This window comes from Manis javanica, chromosome 15 (genome assembly GCF_040802235.1).
Source record: "Manis javanica isolate MJ-LG chromosome 15, MJ_LKY, whole genome shotgun sequence".
In the NCBI taxonomy this organism is placed as follows: Eukaryota; Metazoa; Chordata; class Mammalia; order Pholidota; family Manidae; genus Manis; species Manis javanica.
In genome coordinates, this window is record NC_133170.1 from 24,314,014 (window position 1) to 24,336,468 (window position 22,455).

The 22,455-nt window shown below is 38.9% G+C and overlaps 2 protein-coding genes across 3 annotated transcripts in view; one reads left to right on the plus strand and one right to left on the minus strand.

Moving 5' to 3' along the window:
• Positions 1 to 22,455, minus strand: part of RIMKLB (ribosomal modification protein rimK like family member B) — a 161,802-nt gene that overhangs the window by 130,125 nt on the left and 9,222 nt on the right. Inside the window, exon 2 of one of the 2 annotated variants that reach the window (XM_037008737.2) lies at positions 13,655 to 13,714. The exons of the other annotated variant lie outside the window; for it this stretch is intronic. The gene's annotated coding sequence lies outside the window, so the exon portion shown is untranslated. The remainder of the gene's footprint in view (positions 1 to 13,654; positions 13,715 to 22,455) is intronic. 2 annotated transcript variants of the gene reach the window in all.
• On the plus strand, positions 8,720 to 20,422 carry AICDA (activation induced cytidine deaminase). The gene is made up of 5 exons (XM_073223888.1): positions 8,720 to 9,129; positions 13,579 to 13,726; positions 15,410 to 15,680; positions 15,937 to 16,052; positions 16,311 to 20,422. The coding sequence occupies exons 1-5, from the start codon at positions 9,122 to 9,124 to the stop codon at positions 16,362 to 16,364; spliced, it is 597 nt and encodes a 198-aa protein (XP_073079989.1). The 5' UTR covers positions 8,720 to 9,121; the 3' UTR covers positions 16,365 to 20,422.

The following is a 22,455-nucleotide window of genomic DNA, read 5'->3' on the forward strand; positions in this document are numbered from 1 at the left end:
AAATAAATTAGTCTAAACATTTTTTGCATACTTATAACCACATTGAAAAGAGCTAATGTGAAAATAATAGGTCCAAGGTTGATGTCTAACAACCTCCAGTATAACCATTTTAAAAAATAAAATTGGCCATTAAAGAGAAGTTTGTAATTTTTTATTTTTATAAATGAGACTTTATAAACATGTTTGGATATATATTTGTATATTTGTCTAATTATTTCCTAGAGTAAATTCCCGGGAGTACAGTTGCTGGGGCAAAGGGCATATTTTAAGGGATTGGTATATATGTGATGATAAATTATCTGCTAGTTAAGTTGTACCTATTTGTATTTCCATCAACAGTTTGTAAGAATGCCTGTTTCTTCACAACATCATCAATGCTAGGTACTCACAGTCTTTTAAATCTTTGCTTACATGATATAATATAAGAGTATCTTGCTGTTTTAATTTTTTTTTAAAAAGAGATTATCCCTACCACTCATGGGAATCATATCATTTCTCTTATTAGATCACTGCACAAACACATGTGGAATTTGGTCTTCAGAATGCAGCTACCCACAAAAGAAAACAGATCTCCATGTTATTTGGAGCATCTTTAATTTTCCCTGGCATTTCAGCTGGTTAAAAAGCAACTAAGCAATTAACATACACATCAATTTTTCAAAAGTATATGAAGTCATACAAACACATCATTTTAGAGCTGGGAAAGATTCTTGAAGTCTTCTAGTCCACTATTTATCAAATTTAGGTTCCAAACTGACCACCTGCTTTGGAATTAATGGGAGTTTGTCAAAAAGGTAGAATCTTGGGATGCACAACAGACTTGCTGAATCAAAATCTGAAGGGATTAAACACTATAATCTTCAATTTCATATACTCACTCACACTGAAGTGTGAGAACATCAAAACTGCTCACACACATTGTATTACTAATCAGAAAACTTGTGAACCATGAGATTAGATAACTTGATAATCACAATTTCTATTTTTGAAATATCTGGTCTTCTAACTATATCAGCTATTGTGATACTAGTTTATAAAAACCATCATTCTTTATGGGGTTTCTTCCATGTACTAGGTATCATGCTCAGTCACTTGTTGACATTAATCTTTAACAATCCTGCAAGATAGCTGTTTCCAAACTCTGAGCCTCAGTGTTCATTTCTGAAATTGGGATAATAGTCCCAACCTCTTGGATTTCAATGAGATAATATATACAACATGCTGAGCCCAGAACCTGACATAAAGTAAGAGCATGCACAATAAAGGTTAGATTTTTTTTACTAATATTTGTTCAGGTTTTGCACATGGGGAAACTGAAACATATGAGGCAATACACTCAAAGACTGCTAGGAAATGTGGAGACAGAATTGAAATCTTTATATGCTTGATTACAAACCCGAACCCTTCTCACTGCTGTATACTATTTCTCACTATGCGCATGATCGATGAAGCTTCTTTAGTTAATCTTCCCACAAAAAGCACCCTTTAGCCCTTTGCCCAGCCCTGGGCTTTTGATGAATACTTGTTTATTTGTTCTCTCAACCTCAATGAGGCAGCTGCACAGCAGCAGATGAGTGAGTAATTCCTGTATATGTTGAAAGTTCTGTCCCTCAACTTCTTCATATCCCCAGAGAAATTCAGTAATATGTCTGGTAGCAAACTGAGAAAAACAAAAATCGGGAAATGCAGAAGTTGAAGCACTCCAAAAACCACACTTTCACCCACGCGGACCCTTTTTTGGGCTCTTTCAAAAACAACAAGTATCATATTGAACAATCTACCTGGTGCCCAAAAATAGCAGCCTGGAGAATTATTATCTGAGCACCTTGGCTCTCAGATGCAGGAACGCATGCCCTGGAGAGTTCCCGGGGGGCATGCTGTCCTCGCGGCCTGGCCATAATGAGACCTCACTTTGCACTTCTCATGATAAAGACTAACAGTGGTGAAGCCCAGATGTCCAAGACCCAGCTCAGCCAACCGAGGCGCTGTTTCCAAGTCACGTTGTTCTTGTGAAAAATAAGCTAACCAGGTTGTCCTGCGGTTTTTCAAGAGAAGCTGATGAGGGGAGAGGATATTTAGTAGGGAAAAATAACTTTTAAAAATAGATGAATGGAACTCAACAAAGATTGTTTTTTACATCTCACTAACTCTAGCTCCCTAGGAATGAAAAACTCTATTGTAATATATAAGAAATGTAACTTCCCTTTAAAAGAAGACAAGTGAACAGGGAACATGGCATTCTTTGAAATAATGTTATTTTCTTATGTTAGACAAATCATGGGTTTTTAATAACGTTTTTTAATCGCCATTACAAGTTATTTTACTCTGGACTTAGAAAGTTTTCCTTAAGAAACTTCTATGAAATATGAATAATAACATCTCAATGCCATCCATCATCATTGTTCTGTTATGAGCCATCACTCAAACCAACCTAAGCTGCTCATTGTTGCCAAAATGTATGAAGTACAACCACATTACTCCCTTCGCTCAGGTTGTCTCCGTTCCCTGGAAAGAGGATGCAAAATTTCATCAAGCATGTTCTACATATTCTAAATACCATGCTTTCAAGTTCACACAGTAGCTATCTGAATTCATGGCATAAGTGAGTGACATATGTCCCATTGCTGAGATGACAAAAGGTGGTCGAGACTACTATTTGGTATGCTTTAGCAAGGATTCATGCTTTCTACAGAGAATTACAGAATCATTTTCTCAAATGTTTTTCCCCCATTAAACTGTCCTATAAAAGACTAAAATAAGAAATGCTGTGCATCTGAGGATGTAATTCCCAACAATCCATGTTAGGCCGAAATTTCCCTGGAATTGATATTTCATCTTTAACACTTACATGATGCTATATTTGCAAACATACTTGTGGGCCTGCCAGATGTGGGCTAACTCTACATACAAGGGAGCATTAAGTCATTGAAATCTTGCATGTCATGAAGTCTTTTACAAGAAGTTTTACACAAGGGTGAGGGAGGATAGCAGAGAAAAATAGTAAACATAAGGAAAGTGAATGAGCGTATTATATTCTACTTTAACTTTTTAAGTAAAAATACTGTTTCCCCCTAATCTTTGAAAAATCTTCATGTTCTAGGATAGCATGATATGTTTATCTTAACTACTCCCTGATATATGGTTATGCACCCAGATTTAGGGATATCTCTACATATGCATATCCCATTCTGGCAAGCATAGGCTAGATGAACACTAAGATTCCTTCAACTTTGAGATGCTATGACTCTGTAATTTTTAGCCTTGTCTTTTATTGATATTTAGTTATTTTACATTGTCATTTAGGTATTGTCTATTTTTAAAGCCTTAGATAAAAAAACTAAAGAAATGAATTTCAGTTTTCAAAGATGGTGTTCATAAATTACTTATAGAAGCATTTTTTGAATTGCCCCCACAGGGAGAGAACACCAAAACAGACACCAAATTTTTTTCCCTCCATATCCTTCATTTTCAAGTACCAAATATCTAAAACATTTATATATGTTGATGAGAATCTTCTTTATAATACATAATATATGTACTAAAAAAGGAAGATTTTCACACAGAAAATGATATTTTACAGGAATATTCATTGAGTATTTTGTGTTGTATTTATTAGATTTTGCCAGCATCTTATCAAATGTACTTTATAAAATGAAGTACTTATAAAATATGCACAGATAATTCTTCTTTAGAAACCAGTTTGGAGGAATTGACTCAATAGCCACCTTTCTAGAATCTCATACCACCTGGTCTTATGTGTTTCCCAGCATGCATTTGATTTTTCTTTGGTGCTTGGCTGAGACTAATGTCCCATCACTGGACTGAGAGGTGAGAAACACATTCTGGCTAAAAATGTGATGAACACATACTCTCTCCTTTTTTTTAACTGAAATATCATTGACATGCAATCTTACATTAGTTTCAAATATACAACACAGTGATTCAACAGTTACCCATATTATTAAATCCTCACCTGACAAATGCAGCTACTATCTGTCAACATAGGAAGGCGTTACAGAATCATTGGCTATATCCTCCATGCTGTACTACCGTCCATATGAACAACTTTTATTATGATTGAGAACTTTTGTGCCCCTTTATCCCCCCAACCCTCTCCACCACTGACCACCCTAACCCCTCCCGCATGGTATCCACCAGTCAGTTCTCAGTGTCTGTGAGTCTACTGCTGTTTTGTTCATTCTGTTTTGCTTTGCATTTATATTCCACAAATAAGTGAAATCATATGGTATTTGTCTTTCTCCACCTGGCTTACTTCACTTCACATATTGTCCTCTAGGTCCATCCATGTTGTCACAAATGGCAGGATTTCTTTCTTTTTTATGGCTGAATAATATTCCATTGTAAATATGTACCACCTCTACTTTATCCATTCATCTATTGACTGACACTTTTGTTGCTTCCATATCTTGGCTATTAAAAATAATGTGGTAATAAACACAGGGGTGCATGTATCTTTTAGAATCAAGGACTTTGTTTTCTTTAGGTAAATTCCTAGAAGTGGAATTACTGGATTGCATGATATTTCTATATTTAGCTTTTTGAGGAACCTCCATACTGCTTTCCACAGTAGTAAATTGGTAGCTGCACCAATTTACATTCCCACCAACAGTGTAGAGGGTTCCCAAACACATACTCTTTTGACAAAATAGAGTTCCAGGGTCCATGTTTCAATCAGATTTAGATTTAATTACTTACTAGGCCAACTGTCTATATTTTTTATATGTCACATACATAATTTACTGAGTTTGCCTGACATATGAAGCCAAACCCAATACTAAATGATATGGGGAAAAAAAATCCTCTATAGCTCTGATGAATATTTCTAAATTGGCGTGGCCAACCTGATTAAGATCTACAGGATTGCTTTTAACAGCATGACAGTTATTTTGTGGGCTGTGAAGTAAGGTTGACTTCATTTCAAATCTCAATCCCAACTTCTCTACTTCCCAGTTATTGTCTGGGCTCGTTAGATGATACATTTGTGAATAGAAAAAAACGGAATCTCTCCTTAGCCAGAGCTGAACAGAAAGGAGGGCCCTTATCTGAGAAGCTACTGAGCCATAATTTAAAGCCATAATTTCATAGTTTCAACCAGACTGTATACATGTATGTGTGTGTTTAAAGGAGTCTGCCACTAAGAAGCACATGATTCCACTTCTAGTTTTGAAAACAGAGACTCAGATACTTGTACACACATCTTTATTGCAATGTCATTCACAATAACCAAAGGTGGAAGCAAACCACATGTCAATCCACAGAGCAATGGATAAATAAAATGTGGTATATACGTACAATGGATCATTATCCAACCATAAAAAGGAATGAATGATGTATGTCAGAACATGGATGAATCTCGAAAACATTATATAAAATGATACAAGCCAGACACAAAAGGACAAATGTTTCCACTTATATGAAATATCAAGAAAAGGCAAATTCATACAAACAGAAAGGCGTTAGAGGTCACCAGGGCCTGGGAGGAGGGGAAATGGTGAATTATTGCTTAATGGATACAAGGCTTCTTTGGAAGGGGCGAGGAAAAGGTTTTGGAAACAGACAATAGTGATGGTTGCACAACATCGTGAATGTAATTAATGCCACTAATTCATACACTTAAAAATGGTTAGAATACAAAAAAGAGAAAAAAAAGAAACTAAAACCAAACAAAGAAGCATGTGGGTCAGCAATGGACCGGCTTATTTATTTCTGGCTGGAATAAAGAGGCCTCATTTGAAAACGGGAAGCTACAAAAGGAACGAATACAGTTTTGCAGAATCATGTGACGTACAAGCTGTAGTGTCAGTGAGGGGCCTTCTTGCTGATGCAGCTGGGAAATTTCTATTTTTTGCATGTAGAGAGGTTACCATCTCTACAAATTAATATTTATCTTTTGGAAGGATGTGTGTGAGGGTGTGTATATGTGTATATTTGTGTGTGTGTGTGTGTTATTCTCTGGACAGCTAGATGAAAATATGGTGAAGGCCCAGCTCACATCCAAGCACACAACTTAAAGAGACGGGATTGCATGTGTCCACACCCATGGAGGCCTCTGCAGAGATCTTGGAGCCTCCCTCCTTCCCTGACCCATCTGTCCTGTGGAATTCACAGCGTCAATGGTGACCACCCTCTACTGACTCTCTGGTGCCCTGAGGAATCTTTTCTCAAGTCTTAGAGCTCTGAATAACTAAAGAGGAAGCATGGATTCTTGGGTAAAAATAACCCGGCAACCCAAAGTAGAGTGTCTTATGGAGAGAAGCTAAAAGAAGAAAGTCTATAACAAACAGGACTGGACTGGAGGAGTAGGAACAGGACGTGGTTATGAGAAGAGCTCCTGTGAAGTGTTCAATTCTTGGGAAATTTTTTTCTTAAACTACAAAAAAGCCATAATTAACCTATTAATTTATATGACTTCTCTCACAGGAAGTATTCCCCTTAGTTTCCCCAACACTTCAGTAAAATGTTCTGTACCATTACAATGTAGTGTGGCTGTACTGGAGGAGAGTGCAAACACCATTGTAAAGAGGCGTGGGGTTTGCGCCCCCCTAAGTTCACTTCCTCCCAGAGTCCTGCAGAGTGAGCTGGCATCATACCCTCCTGGTCTGGGGACCTAAGTGGGGCAAAGAATTTGCAGTCCAGAGAATCAGTGACTGTGAGCAAAATCCCAGGGCACACCAGAGACGCGGTCCCCACCGGCAGCTTTCCTAGATATGATTCCTGTGTATTCAAAGTGCTTCACACAATCCTAGCCACATAAGCACTCAAAACTATTAGCTGTTATTTGAATAAAACCACTTCAGAAATTGCCCTTCATGTCCTAGAATTGATGGGGTGAGGAAAGAAAGGATAAGAAAAGTAGGGATGTTAAAACTCCTACAGTTTATAAAGGGTGTGATTAGAGAGTTTGAGTCAGGATATGGAACGTTAAGAGGAAGCAGAAAATCCGTCCTTTCTTCCATAACCTAACCAAGGAATCTTAGATGGAGGAGGGAGCTAAGAGGTTGTCTATTACCATCGCCCAACAGGAATGCTTTGGCTGATGCATAGGCCAGACAGGTCTCTCTATGCGATGTGCACTTTTCTTTCATAGCAAACATCACTGTCTTACCTATATGTTAACATGCTCTGTTACTTGATTCATGTCTTTCCCATGTGAGTTTAAGTTACATGAAGGTCTTATTGATTCATCCAACAATGTTCACTCTGTTACGGACTCCAACATTGTACAAGGGATATCACCGGGGGAAGAAGACAAAAATCCCTCCTCTCATAGACCTAACACTCAGTGAGGAACATAGCAGCGTATTTTAAGTGATAATATTAAAGAGACATATAAATTAGGGAAAGGGGAAAGGAAATGTCAGAATGGTGGATGTAGTGGAAATTTTAGATATGGTTACTGGGAAAGGCCCCAGCTACCAGGGAGTGCTTGAGTAAAAGACAAAATAAATAAGGATCCAAGCCATAACATTACACAGGAACAAGCATTCCAGGCAGAGGCAGGTGCGAGTGTTCTTTGCGTAGGCAAGGGGAAGGGTCGAAGGTGACGAGGTCAGAGAGGTGAAGCAGGGGCAGGTGGTAGAGGGTCTTGTGAGCCTTGTAAGGGTGTTGGCTATTGGTGAGAGGAAGAAGAGCCGTGGAGCTTTGACAGAGGAGTGACACGGCCTAAAATGCTTGGAGAGGGTTGCTGTGACAGCAGAGTGGGGAGCAGACTGACTGAAGAAGGATGGAGGCAGGAGGGCCAGCCGGGAAGCTGGACGCAGTGATCCAGGCGGCCCGGGCCTGGAGGTGCTGGCCAGTGATTGGTTCCTGGTTGTAGTCAGTAAGCAGAATTAACAGGATTTACTAAGGGACTGGGCATGGGATTAAAAAAGGAAGAGAGCACTCAAGGAAGACTGCCCATATCGGTTCTGACAGGGCAGATGGCATGGAAGAAGGCTGGTCATGTGTTGGGAGAGAAAGCATGTGCTCCATTTTAGCCATTTTTGAGATGCCCATCAGACATCCGGTGGAGATGCTGAGGCAGAAGTTTGACACATTTGCCTTGAATTCAAGGGAGAGTTCCAAGCTGGAACAGTAGATTTGGGAATCATTGACAGTAAGCCTTGAGGTGGGGAGAGAACAGGGACCTTAGCTGCTTTGCTCACCATTGTACCCCCAGCACCCAGCACAGTTTCTACCATGCAATAGGTATTAGGTTTCTGTTGAATGAATAAATAGAATGCATATGGACTGAGGTAGGAGGGAGAAGCAAAGTCCTTAACAGACCATGTTGTATGAGGACAGGAACTTGAGCCTCCTATTTGAAAAGCTCAACCTGTTTTCCAAGTTCAAAGCAGTCATTTTTATGCTGATTCTTTCTCATGAAATGAACATTTTATTGTTTGGGATGACACTGCTTCTGACTTCAAATTACTATCACAAAAATTACTCTTTGGCTTAGTCATCATCTAGTCTTCTAGCAATCTTATAATGCAATCAGGAAGATAAAAAAAAAACAACTAAAAATCAGTGGTTTAAGAGGCAGAAGTTCTATGTCCTAAGTCTATATGACTGAGTTTACATACTCAGCCACAAAGCAAGAGCAGTTAGTCCTGGTCTCCACTGAGATTGAGATAGTGTAATTAAATAAAGGAATAGATGCTTTCAGCTCATGGAACAGAAGATGCTATTTAAATGAACATAACATTATGATGTTGCTTCTTAAATTACAGATGTTATTTGTCACCCTGATGGCAGTTTACAAAGTGTCTACTGCTACAGCCTCCTGATTTCTGGTACCTGTGGAGCATGAACTGAACCTCCAGAGATGCAGCCCAAGAGGAACCTATAACATTAAGCAGAGTGGCCCCCAGTCATCTTACCCATGTGACTCTGCCTATGACAACCCCGCCCATCTTCACTGGACCCAAACAGGAGGAAGGCTGTTGGGGTACCTGGTGGTGGTGATGCAGTGAGGGGAGGAGCCCAAAAGGGTAAAAGCTCAAATTTGAATGTGTGGTGCCGATGCATTGCCAGACAGTGAGGCAGCTGTGCTCAAGGCAGGCACCTTTCCTTGACCTAAGACTTTCAGGGAGCTAAGAAAGACACTCTGGATTCCACCATGGACAGGTAAAGCTGGCTCCTCAGGGCTGGCTGCACTCACTTTTCTTTCAGAACAAGTCTGAGTAATGAGATTGGTGACACTCTCTTTCTTAGCACTCTCTGACTCATGAGATCTGCTTGCTCAATATGCATACTTATTTTACTGAACCTGTCTCATCTTCTGTTCAGATCTTACACCATCTCTGCCTAATTTTCTCTTTCTTTCTTTCCCACAGTCAAAAGGACTTGCATGCACCTTGTCCTGAGACATGTCCTGCAGGGAGAACTAGTTTTTGGTAATATTAACACAGCAAATGTTTAGAGACTTAAATCATGAAATATAACAGCAATACTATACTGTATTAAAAAGAGTAGTGGTAACTGTAATAATGTAAATACTCAACTATAAATGCTCTTGAAAATAATTTAGTTAATAGTAAAGAAATTATATTCTTTAATGCTAATATTTAAAATTAACTGTGGAAAATTCACTATGATTATGTCTGCTATAAGGAGAAAAATTCAGTCAAGGAAGTTTTTCAATGTTACAAATCCAACTGTTAAGCAGTTAATGGCATTTTTTACTATTTATCTAGTCTCTTCATTTCTTCAGACATGGCTTAATTTACTCCTCACATGTGATTCTTTAAGATTTTCACAATGTCTTCACATGTGTTTATGACAATCTAGAACTTATCCTATTTCTATTTTTATGATCACTACAAATATAAGACAATCATACTCAATCCATATGCTTTATCTCAATTCTTTTGCAAAGAATTTACGTTAAGATTTTAGTGGTATATTAAGTGTTCTTAAGAAAGTTTTTATGACGGCAAAAATGTCAAATGTCTGCTCAGCTTACAATAAGATTTTGAAAACTAATCTGAAGTGTTAAGTCACAGGTTAAGGGTCCAGTGGGATATATGTGTTTAATGAAATGCAAATCAGTGGTAAAACCAGTAGCTGCAATTCAGAGAAAGACAAGAAAGAGAGATGAAATTCAACAGGAGAGGAAGAGAAATATTATTGTTAAGGAAAATAATACCTGCAGAGCACTTTAGTGATAAAGCATAAGGCAGGAGAGGACTTTGTCACAATTATTTTTAACCCATTTGTCTCTGGTTTGCATTGCTGGGGACACAGCAAGGGTTCTGCGTCAGGGAGCACAGCTGGCACAGCAGCTGGCAGGCAGCCTGCCGGCTGAAAAACTGCCTCTGCAAAGTCCTTCATTAAGAAGAGAAACCACGAGAACAGGGTACTGGGAACTGAGTTGAAAGGAAGTAATGGATCAAGTTAGTTAACAGGTCACAATCAGGCAATTCACTTCCCCATGATTGCTAACATCTGACAGAAATAGGAAAGGACTGCTGGCTTTTCATGTAAGGCAGGAGGTGAAAGTCTGTTTGAATTCCTTCCCCTATGTCATCTCTTTTTCTATACTTCCAGAATACGTTTTCTTTCTCCTTGAAAGAGGTTCCTGCCATACCCGCTGTGGTGCATGATATAGTTAATATATTTTATATTATATATTTATTCATATATATTAATATAGTTCTTATATTTCCCCCATCTCCGCACCCTTTCTCATGCATACAGTCCAGGAGGGTAGGTTAAATATTAAAGAATATATTGGTAAGAGATGATGCTTAATCCGGTTAAAGCTGATGAGTCCCGAAGAGAATTTTTTCTTCAGTATTTATTAAGCACCTGTTAAGTATTCAACTTATACATGCGAAAGACTAGTATATGCTAATTATGTAACAGTAATAATAGCAATGGTGGTGTTGCTATGGTGATTATTACCATAAGTTATCATCTTAAAGCTAATTATTACTAAATCTTTATTAGCACCCATTTTGAATTCCTGCCAAATAAATATCCATTTTAAATTCTAAAATAATGACTGTTAACTTTTATATTGTTTGATACAGTGTGTATATGAGTGATAAATCTAGTTCTCTGTCTCAGGATTTAAAGTGTTTAAGCTTCCTGTGTGTGAAGTGAGACATTTGAAGTGAGAAAGCTATAAAAAGCTCTTGTCCTTACTTATCTACCTAAGAAGATTGACATTTGGATACTTAACTCTTAAATTCAGGACCTATCACATATATAAAATTATTAAAATATAAATTTGCATCATTAAGTCCACACACAGCTGGGACATAAACATTCGTAGAAGCTTTTCATGATAGCCCCAAAGGGGAAGCAATCCAAATGCCCATCAACAGGTGAATGAATACATGAAATGTGCTGTGTTCATGCAACAGAATGTTACTTTCATACAACACCATGAATGAATTTCAAAGTCATTATCCTAAGTGAAAATCAGACACAAAGGAAATGATAATGTATGATTTGCATGAAATTCTATAAAGTGAATAGTAATTTCTAGTTACAGAAGGCAGATCAGTGGTTGGAGAGAGGGGAAAAATTGAAAATGTGGATGAGGAAACCTTGGGAGAGGGTATACCCTGGGAATGTTCTGTATCCTGACAATGGTAGTAGTTTTGGATGTTTACATCTGCCAGTATTCATAGAATTGTACAATTTTAAGTGAGCGAAGTATGTAAATTATACCTAAATGTTAAAAAAAAAAAGGTGAAGAAGTTTCAATTCTCTTCTTAGCAAAACCATATTCAAATCCTTGACTAGGTCTTTACTTTTCCAGTTTCTTTGCACTTCTGCTCAATGCCACTAGGAGGCAGCATTGTCTCCACAAATCGGATTGAATCCATTTCTGTTGAAAGAGGGACAAAAGCACGTTCCTTGCAATTCTGCGCAATATCATTAGGTGGCAGCATTATCTCTATATTGGGTGAATACATTTCTAGACAAGACCAGGGACACTATCAGTGCTTTGGTATCAACCACACTGTATAGCTTGTGATAACGTTCACAACTGCAAAGAAACTTGGGTTAGAAGAGACTATTTCCACAACCCAATTCATGACATGCAAGACACTGCTGGGGTTTGGAAAAAAAGAGCAGTTTCTGCATGTGAACAACATAGCATAATATTTAGATTATACTACTGGGATAAAAAGCAGCTGAACACAAAATTACAGATGAAAAGATCATAATCAAAATCTTGTCAATATATGCCTATAGAAAGACTAGAAGGAAAATCCTAAGAATCTTAACAGTAATTGTCATTAGACACTATGTCTAATTACTAGGCACTGATATTCTAATTTTTAACATTAATGAACATTAAAAAATTTTAAACTTTCTACATTTTTGTAGTATTCAAGTTGGCAATAGTCAAGTAGTGCTCTTATACGTTAAAAAATATTACTCATAAAGTAACACTTTCTGCCTCATAACACAGAAAGTCTAATTGGGGAGAAAGATGTCAACAATCAACCAGCAACAAAGGATGAGCGCTTTGCTAGGGATATGCTGGCGAATAGGAAAGTACAGGAGGGGCTTTTGCTGCAGTAATTGTTCGATTTTGCTTAGAAATTTTGGGATCATGCTGGCAAGAAAGGTCTCACAAGAAGAGTTGAAACTGTGTTTAGGCTTTGAAAGATGTGCAAGTTTTGCCCTGTGGAAAAAGGCAGGGGAGAATTCGGTGGGAGGAAGTGCATCATCAGCAGGGTGGCTGAAGAGAAGGCTGAAGGAAAGGAGACAAGTGTCAGGGCTCTGCGGCTTGGGGGGCCTGAAGTGGTGGGAAATGAGGCTGAAATGTATACAGATGTCCAAATGGAAAAGCTAGCCTAAGTACCACAGTCAAGAGTTTGGAGTTTATCTAGTGGACAGAAGAGACTTGGTAGGAGTTTCTCCAGCATGGGAATGACAGAGCACACCTGGGTTTCTGTGAGATCGTGCAGGTGCAGTCCAGAGAAATGTCATGTCAGAGGGCCTGAAGGCTGAGACCAGAACAGATCAGGTGAAAGATGAGGGCCTGGACTGAAGCGGAGCACAGAGAATAGAGCAGGTAGAAATTCAAGAACTATTTGGAGGTCTGAATCAATAAATTTGATCATTAATTAAATATGAGCAGTGAAGGAGAAGAATTAAAGACAATCCCAAGCTTTTAGCCTGGTTTCCTGAAATGGGAACGAGAGGGGAGGCAGGACAGGCAGACAGGGCTGTTTAGGAAGACTGGGCCATGTTGAGTCAGAAGTACATATTGGACACTTAGGTCGAGTCCAGAGGGGAAACCAGAAAACATAATGATGGGGCTGAGGAACAAGTTTGCAATTCCAAGTGATCAGCATCCAGATGACAGCTGGGAAGGAGCCTGTACAGCTTTGGGGTTCTTGCTGTGTCCCAGTTACCCAGTTTCATGTAAGCATGAAAGGGGATTTATAATGGATTCCAAGCCACAGCAAAGGTATCCAGCAAAGGAAGTAAGAGCATCTTCTCTGGTTTGGTCCAACTAATTACAGATTTTTTAAAGCTGAAGGAAAGCCAGGGGTGACCAATCAATGAGCTGTCTTCCAACTCATTTCTCCCTCCTCTCATCCACAGCCTCCTGATGAAGCAGAGGAAGTTTCTTTACCATTTCAAAAACGTCCGCTGGGCTAAGGGTCGCCATGAGACCTACCTGTGCTACGTAGTGAAGCGGAGAGATAGCGCCACCTCCTTCTCACTGGACTTCGGTCACCTTCGAAACAAGGTATCAATTAATATTTGCTTCCCAGGCAGTTAAAAGCTAAACTGCAGGCACTTTTATAGCCACTTAATGATGGTATTGCATTCAGCCTGTTTTGAATTTATGTCTTCACTAGGTTCCTCAAGTCTTTTATTTCTTTTTCACATGTCCATGAAACCGTAATAGGTATGTCCTAAAGAATGTCACTCCACACCTTCCCAGGTCATGCTGGGCATATTAATGCCACACTCTGCTTCAATGCCGGGAACAGCTGCCCTCAAACTCTCCTCCCCTTTCCCCAGTGTCCAAATTACCTTTGAGACTAAGGAAGAAATAAATGGTAAGAGCCTTTTGATTTGGAGGAATATTAGCAGTGCATGCAAGCTAAATTTTAAATGTGAAAAACAAACTATGTCTTCAGAATTTTTGAAAATTAAGAAAAATTTGGGAAGAATTAATATGACCCAATTCTGTTTAACAAATGCTTTCTATTCCCTCCATAAATCATAGACCAGTGGGTACAGTCAGTATGGTGAAGCCTAGAAAACTGGGGGGAGCCTCAATTAGTTGACTAATTAAATCAACCTCTCAGCAGTAGAAGATCAGAGAATTACATTCTCAAGAGATAACTGGTGCATTGAGTCCCCTATACAGAATTTTATTGTTGTTAACAACCATTTGATCAATAAATGAGAAATGCCCTCTCAAAAAAAAAAAAAAAGAGATGACTGTACATAAGCTTCCACCAAGGAATATTTCTTCTCTCATAACATGGGATGACATCTGGTCTTCACATTTGACATTCCACCCACGAACCCATGGGTGGAATGACATTGTCTGGCTCCTTGCTTAAGTGTTTTACTATTCAACTATCTTTGCCTTCATTTGTATTGTGTTAATTACCTCACTGCAATTGTTTCATTTTCTAACCTCTTACCTGTTTGGTGAGATGACACCTTCTAGCTCTGGAAGGCTTTGCTGCTGCCAGCCCTTTACTTCTCTCCTTCAATCCTCACAACACCAACCCTTTTTACTGAGGAGGAATTAGAAGATCCAAGAGTTGGGTAACTTGTCTAAGTCATATGAGTCACGACCATAGGGTAATGATGCCAGAAAAAGAAACTGAGGTCTTCAGATGCTGGGACTAATGACTGTTCTGCAGTTCTAAGGACTTGCTATGTCTCTCATGTTGCGATCTTTACAATCACAGAGATGATACATGAGCAGACACATTATTTAATTGCTTTTGGCTGCGCTATTACCTGTCCCACCACACCCACCTGCTGGCCTCACCATCTCTCTTGCCGCTTCCAGTCCTTCCAACTATAAATTTCCCCACCTCCACCTAGTGGTGCAGTGTATTTCCACAATGTTATGTGACAAGCACTTCCAAGCCCTTTGCCTTCTCAAAGGCACAAGAAGTCACTTCACAACCACAGCTTAACCTCTTCTTAGTGTTCTCCTACCTGGTGCACACCCAGCCCCTTTCATCCTCTCCATTCCACAGAAAATCCACTCCACCCCGCAGGGCCCAGGGTTCAGAGGGTCCTGGCTCACACCTACTCTGTGCTCTTTGGGGCGACTGCTTAACCTTTCTGTAGCCTAAGGACAAAACTGCAGACACCCTACAAATATCACTGGGGGAGGAAGAAGAGCTCCGCAGCGGAAGTCGGGGAACCTCAGCAGGGTGCTCTGCTCTCTCCGCAGTCCGGGTGCCACGTGGAATTGCTCTTCCTGCGCTACATCTCCAACTGGGACCTGGACCCTGGCCGGTGCTACCGCGTCACTTGGTTCACCTCTTGGAGCCCCTGCTATGACTGTGCCCGGCACGTGGCCAATTTTCTGAAAGGGAACCCCAACCTCAGTCTGAGGATCTTCACCGCGCGCCTCTACTTCTGCGAGGACCACAAGGCTGAGCCCGAGGGGCTGCGGCGGCTGCACCGCGCGGGGGTCCAGATCGCCATCATGACCTTCAAAGGTGCCCAGGGGGGCTTTCTGCACCGCCTTGGGGCCGCTCTCATTCGGGAGGGCAGCTCAGGCTGAGAACAGTTGGGGACAAGCGCAGGGGGGACACTGGAGCCCAAGTTACCAGCTAGAACTGAAGAGAAAGAAGCAATGACTCGGGCACCGGGCATTGGGGCAAAATGGGAATGAAAGGGGACTGTAGTTTTCTTTCTGTCCTCTTGATTTGGGAAATGAATTATCTTCTACCCCTTCCCCCTCTCTTTTTAAAGATTATTTTTATTGCTGGAATACTTTTGTGGAAAATCGGGAAAGAACTTTCAAAGCCTGGGAGGGGCTGCATGAAAATTCCATCCGTCTGTCCAGACAGCTTCGACGCATCCTTTTGGTAAAAGACTTTCTCTGCTTTTCATTTTCTTCCTCTCTCCACAGATGTTGACATCTCTCCTACTGGAGTGCTTTCCCTTTGTTTCACAGTTTGGAGCACTCTGCTCAGACTTCTCCCCCTTCCCCCGGTCACTGGGGTCTTCTTTCTGTTACCTGCCCCTCAGGATTGTTTCCCCTCTGCTTCCTACTCCCTCCCAACCCACTTTCTTCCAAAAATGTTACAAAGTCATCCACTCCGTTTATTTCTCTTTCCCCGCAGCCCCTGTATGAGGTTGATGACTTACGAGATGCATTTCGTACGTTGGGACTTTGATACCAACTTCCAAGAATGTCACATACAATGAAATACCTCTGAAGATAGTGGGTACAAGGCCAGTCCTTCAAGAATTCTGTTTTTCTTCAACTCTCACTTTCTTAGAGTTTAGAGAAAAATACTCATATGTATGACTTACAAAAAAAACGTCTTGAAAATGGAGAAGGAACGGGGCCCACCGAGGGGATGATGCAATAGGTGCAGTTTTTAACGCAACAGCGTCCCCTGCTGGGCAACGACAGGACTGCGGGGCCTGGGAGCGAGAGCATCCATAGGACTTCTAGGCCGCGGGGAACGCAGACGTAAACCCTTAAAAGCATGCTGAGGTCCGAATGTGTTTATAACCAGTATCCTTTATCATTTTATTCACTCTGAGTTATCAGTGGTATTACTGATAGACTTTTCTACTCTTTTCCTTTGGGGTTCCCTTCCAAGTGAACAAACTTCCACCCGGCCATGATCGACAGAACCTAATGAGAGAATCTGGGTGATTGTAACCCCCAACTATCTCTTCAAAGCATTAATCCAAGCATATGCTGTATGTTTTAATTGTCTGCGGCATGTTTTCATGTTTGTATATAAGAGGATTTCTTCTGGATACGAAATATGTGTGGTCACCTTCAGGCTATTTTAGAACAGGATCTTAAAATGAATATGAGGACTGTGAATTAGACACTCAAAAAGTGAGTTGACTCCTAGACTAAAATCTGGAAACATTCTTTTTAAAGTCCTTGATTTAGAAACCACAGCCTCAGATGTCCTATATTAGTAAAGGCTTAGAAGGGAGATGCTTGGATGTTGAGAAGAGAAAAAAAAAAATCTATTTTCTCAGAGGGTCTTTTAACCTCAACAGTGTGGAACAGGTCAAGACTTTCTACCTTTTGTATATATGTGACACCCCTCTCAGTAAATGTTCACTGTATAAGAGTGTGACAGAAGAGAATAATATTTGGGAGGAAAGGATGGCAGAGCATTGCAAGGAAATAGTATTTTTTATCCAGCAAGATGTAAGGAGTCAACATGGCAGAAGAGCATTTATTTGTCCCTACAACTGTCCTCGACTGTGAGAATATTCAGAATAATCCTATCACTGCGCAGCTGTTACTTAGCAACCCTTGCAATGCGGATAAACAGATCCCTTGGGACAAGTTGAATGCCATGCACAATTGTACTGTTTTAACCTTACTGTACATAAGTTTGTGAATGAGTTAAGTATGGGTGCTGGGACCAGTGAATAGAAGAATAGTCTTTCAACAAATTGTGCTGGATGACTGGACATACATATACAAAAGAACAAATTTGGGCCTCTACCACATACAATAGGCAAATGTGAACTCAAATTTTATCAAATGACTAAGTGTAAGAACTTAAACTATAAAACCCATAGAAGGAAACAGGTGGAAACCTTCATGACCTTGGATATGACAACAGTCTCTTAAATATAACACCAAAAGCACAAGCAACAAAAGAAAAAACAAATCAAGAAATTAGAATTCAAAACTGGAAACTTTTGTGCATTAAAGGACAACAGTAATAAAATGAAAAGACAGCTCACAGAATGGGAGACAATATTTACAAATAATATATCTGATAAGAGGCTAATATCCAGAATATACAAAGAACTCTTATAACTCATCACAAAAGACAACCTAATCTAAAAATGGCCAAAAAACTTGAATAGACATTTCTCCAAAGAAGGTTTACAAATGGCTAATAAGCGCATGGCAAGATGCTCAACATCCTTAGTCATTAGGGAAAGCAAATCAAAACCCCAGTGAGGTATCACTCATACCTACTAGGATGACTCTAAACTAAAAAAAATAGTTAACAATTACTGGTAAGGATGTGGAGAAGTTGTAACTTTCATATACTGGTTGGTGGAAATATAAAATTGTGCAGCTGCTATGAAAAAATTTGGTGGTTCCTCAAAAGTTCAACCCAGGATAACTATCATCTAGCAATTCCACACTTAGGTCTATACCCACGAGAATTAAAAACACATTAAAACAAAAACATGTATGCAGATATTCATAATAGCCCCAAAATGGAAACCCCCATCAATTGATAAATGGATATATATCCATGCAGTGGTATTTTATTCTGTCATAAAGAGGAATGAAATATTAATGGATATATATCCATGCAGTGGTATTTTATTCTATCATAAAGAGGAATGAAGTATTAATACCTACTACAAATGAATGAACCTTGAAAATATTGTGCTAAATCAAAGAAGCCAGACACAAGATACCATGTAAGATATGATTCCATTTATATGAAATGTCCAGATTAGGTAAATCCATACATACAAAAAGATTAATGATTGTAGGGGCTAGAGGGAGAAGGGAAATGTAAGTAACTTAGTGGGTATGAAGTTTCTTTCTGAGGTAATGAAAACTGGAAATTTAGTAGCGGTGATGGTTGCAAAACATTGTGACTACTAAAAAAAAAACACTGTATACTTTAAAATGGTTAAAATTTTCATTTATGTGTAAATTTATCAATGAATTTATGAATATGAATTTTATGTTATGTGAGTTTTGTCTCAGTTTTTTAAAAAGTCCATGTGACTTTGGAGGCAAAACTGAATCTGAGTTCTGGTTCCATGTGACAGTGGGCAAGGTATTTAACCTCAGCCTTAATTTCCAATCTGTAAAATAGATATGATAATGTTAACTTTTCACATATTTTGGTAAGTGTTAAATTAGAAGATAACACAAAACTGGTATTTCTTAGTGCACATCATCGATCATTGCCATCTTTTCTGTTTGAAAGACAAAATCTAGAAATCACTCCTGACAACCCCCTCTGCCCACAAATTCAGTCCTATAGACTTTGTGTGCTAAAAATCTCTTGAATTCCTTTACTTTCATGCATCTCCTCTACTAGCTCCTGAAAGAAGACAACAGCAAAAAACAAAACTGACCTGGCACTCACAACCAGGCCATATTATTTTCCTGTTGGATATAAAATCTCATATTATACCAGCTTTAGTCTAGGACCTGATCAAGAGAGAAAGCAAAGCCACTTCATAATTTGTCTGAGGCCCGCACAAAATACCAGCCATCCACTCTACTGGCTGAAAGGAATGACTGCTGCCTCTTCACCAGTTATGGATTTGTCCTTGTTCTAGTCAGCCTTCCCTAAGGACTTAGAGACACCTGCAATATAATGAGTTGTAAGAAATACATATTTGGTCATTCAGATGACCAAATATGTATTTCCCAGTTATATGTGGTCTCCATTCACAGTTCTGAAAATGAAATGGGTGTCTTGTTATGTTAATGATGATGTGCACTAAGAAACACCCCACCCAAGGGCGGGTGCTTCTCTGTGGGAGAGAGAGAGAGATAAGCTCCTCCCAGGGGTTCTTTTGTGGGCTTCACTGCACAGTCATGATTGACTAAGCCGTAGGTTGTTGGCTGATTCAACTTCCAGCCCCACCCCCATCTCCCGAACCTCTGCCCTTGGGTGGGTCCGAAAGCCTTCATTAACATGACAAGACTCCAGTTTACCTTTAAGGCTCTGGAGTACTTTCTGGGACTGTGGACAAAAGACCAAATATACCTGGGAAATATTTGACCAAATATGTACTTCTTATAACTCATAATATCATAACACCCATTCATAGAATTGACCCCACTCCTTCACAACAACCAGTCTAAAGTAAATCCCCATTTTCTGGACCATCTCCAAATCACCAAAGTCCAAATTCTATAACTGAATTTACAACCATGAAGTGTCTTGGTAAAAGAGACACCCTCTTCCTGAGACACTTGTGGCTCTTGGGCCCCTGTGATGCATGTTCTCACTGCATAAGTAAAACCCACTGGTTCAAGTACAGTGGTGTTCCTTGCAGTCTTTAGCTCGAGGCCATTGACCCACCTTAGTTGGTGCTATCAGCATCCCAGTCTATTGCAATAGTTACAGTATTCACTAATTCCTACTACATTTTACTGATAATTATGCCATAGCAGTAGTGATAAGGTTGTTTTCTGTTTTTTTAATTATTATTATTAAGGTACCGTTGATATATAATCTTATGAAGGTTTCACATGAGCAACATTGTGGTTACTACATTCATCCATATTAAATGATAAGGTTGTTTTTAAGAAAATTTCATGAGAAATAAATTCTGAATCAGTTAATCATGCATTCATTCTTCCTACTATTTATTGACCAATGATTGGTGCATAGCATTATAATCAAAATAACAGATATTTTTTTTAAAAGCACAAGTCCCTCTCTTCCAGAAACTTACATTCCAGCGAGAAAGACAATCCAGGTACATGGAAAAAATACTATGTAAGTTTCCAAATGGGAATTGGAAGCCTTTTTGTACAGAAAGTGTTATTTTAGAATTCAAGTAATGTTCAATTTTTAAAGATACAAATTTAAGTATCTAATTTTTAAGCTTTTAAACTTCAGTCTCATATGATTTACAAATTTGATTTTCTATTAAATAAGAGCAACCACTTTCACTTGTTCTTTAATATTAGAGCAACTCAACATACTGATTAAACTTTTAAAAACAGTGCTATTTACAAATGTGATTACACTGCTTTTGATATTTTAAGTTATATTATCTATAGTAAGATAGCTGCTTTTAATCACCTTAAATGTTCTGCTCCAGAGGGCAGATCTACAGACAAATCTGACAAAGTAAACCTATAAAATGGCAAAACAAATTCATATATTCCAAACATCTCCGTACTGTTTATAGCCTTCATCAAATTCTCCTAAACTTTTCAGGTTAAAGTGCCAAGATCTAATATGTCAAGTCTTTAGATTGCATTTGCATGCATATTATCCTGAACTAAAATCAATGGCATTAATATGATTGGTTTGGTCTACTTCAGGACAATGATGTAGTTGCTTATCCACCAGAGGATTAGATTCCAGACCAGCATGGAATCTGAGAACTCCATACGCTGTTCCAGGGCTTATTCTGTTAGGGTAACAAGGGAATGATGAGCCCTTTTGTAGGGTTGATTTGTCACCAGGAGATCCCCAAGTATTCTTAGTAACCTGATGGTAGTTACTTGACTTGGACAGATGGAATTTGGACCCCCTACCCCGTTGCAGCTAACTTCCTTCACTACTTGACTGGATCCAATGAATCTCACTGATCGATTTGACTGAGGATTCTTTCCAGTCTTGACAATTCTCATAGTCATCCTCAAGCTGGGAAGTTGAATAACTACAATGCAGCCTGACTAGCTTGCCAGTCACCACATGACTTAATGACAATTACGTGTTAACGGTAATGCTTTGGATTTCTAGAAGGAATAGATTATTGTGGGTTGAATAAAGCAAGAAACAATCTATAATGAGGTTGAAGTTTACCCAGACCTTGGACATATTAAAGAAATACTTCAATATGTTTCAAAAAAAAAAAAAGTCCTTGTGGATAATGTAATAAACAGCTCAATTGTGACTTTTATGAATTAGGTAAAATACTTTTAAAATTGATACCATTATGATGAAATAATCAATTCCGTATACTTTCGGAGGGAGAGACAACTAAAACAGTATTTTAAATGCATATGACCTTTAACTCAGCAATTCCATTTCTAGGAATCCAGTCTGAAGAAATATCTCTCATATAGGTACCCAAGGATATTCATTCCCACACTGTAGTAGGGAGAAGCTTAAAGTAACTGAAAGTCACTAATGGAATGGTAAATATATCATTTAACAGCTGTACATTAGAAAGTATGTGTGGCAAATTAGAAGAATGATATAAAGCTGCATAAAAAGAGAGACATAGAAAAATAACCAAGCCATACTGCTAGCTGAAAAAAAATCATTTTAAAACATTTTCTATAGCTTGATCTCATTATGCTCTAATGTGTATAGATAGGTAAATAGACTTTTTAAAATACATGCATATACATATATGTTTACCAAAAGGGCTGAAAAGATAAAACCCAAACGATTTGCTGTGGTTACCTCCAGAGAGAAAATTGGATGAGAGGAAGAAGGTAGAGGAAAGGCAACTTTCACTATTTACTCCATAGATTTCTGCAGAAAAGCGTAACTTGTACATTTTTGATAATTAAAAATGTTTAAATTACCATTTAAAACTTAG

Bases quoted from the DNA above. Each gene is read 5' to 3' on its own strand.
- AICDA (XM_073223888.1), top strand. The intron at 13,727-15,409 runs GTATCAATTAAT...CTCTCTCCGCAG, and splicing joins TCGGTCACCTTCGAAACAAG to TCCGGGTGCCACGTGGAATT. The intron at 16,053-16,310 runs GTAAAAGACTTT...CTTTCCCCGCAG, and splicing joins AGCTTCGACGCATCCTTTTG to CCCCTGTATGAGGTTGATGA.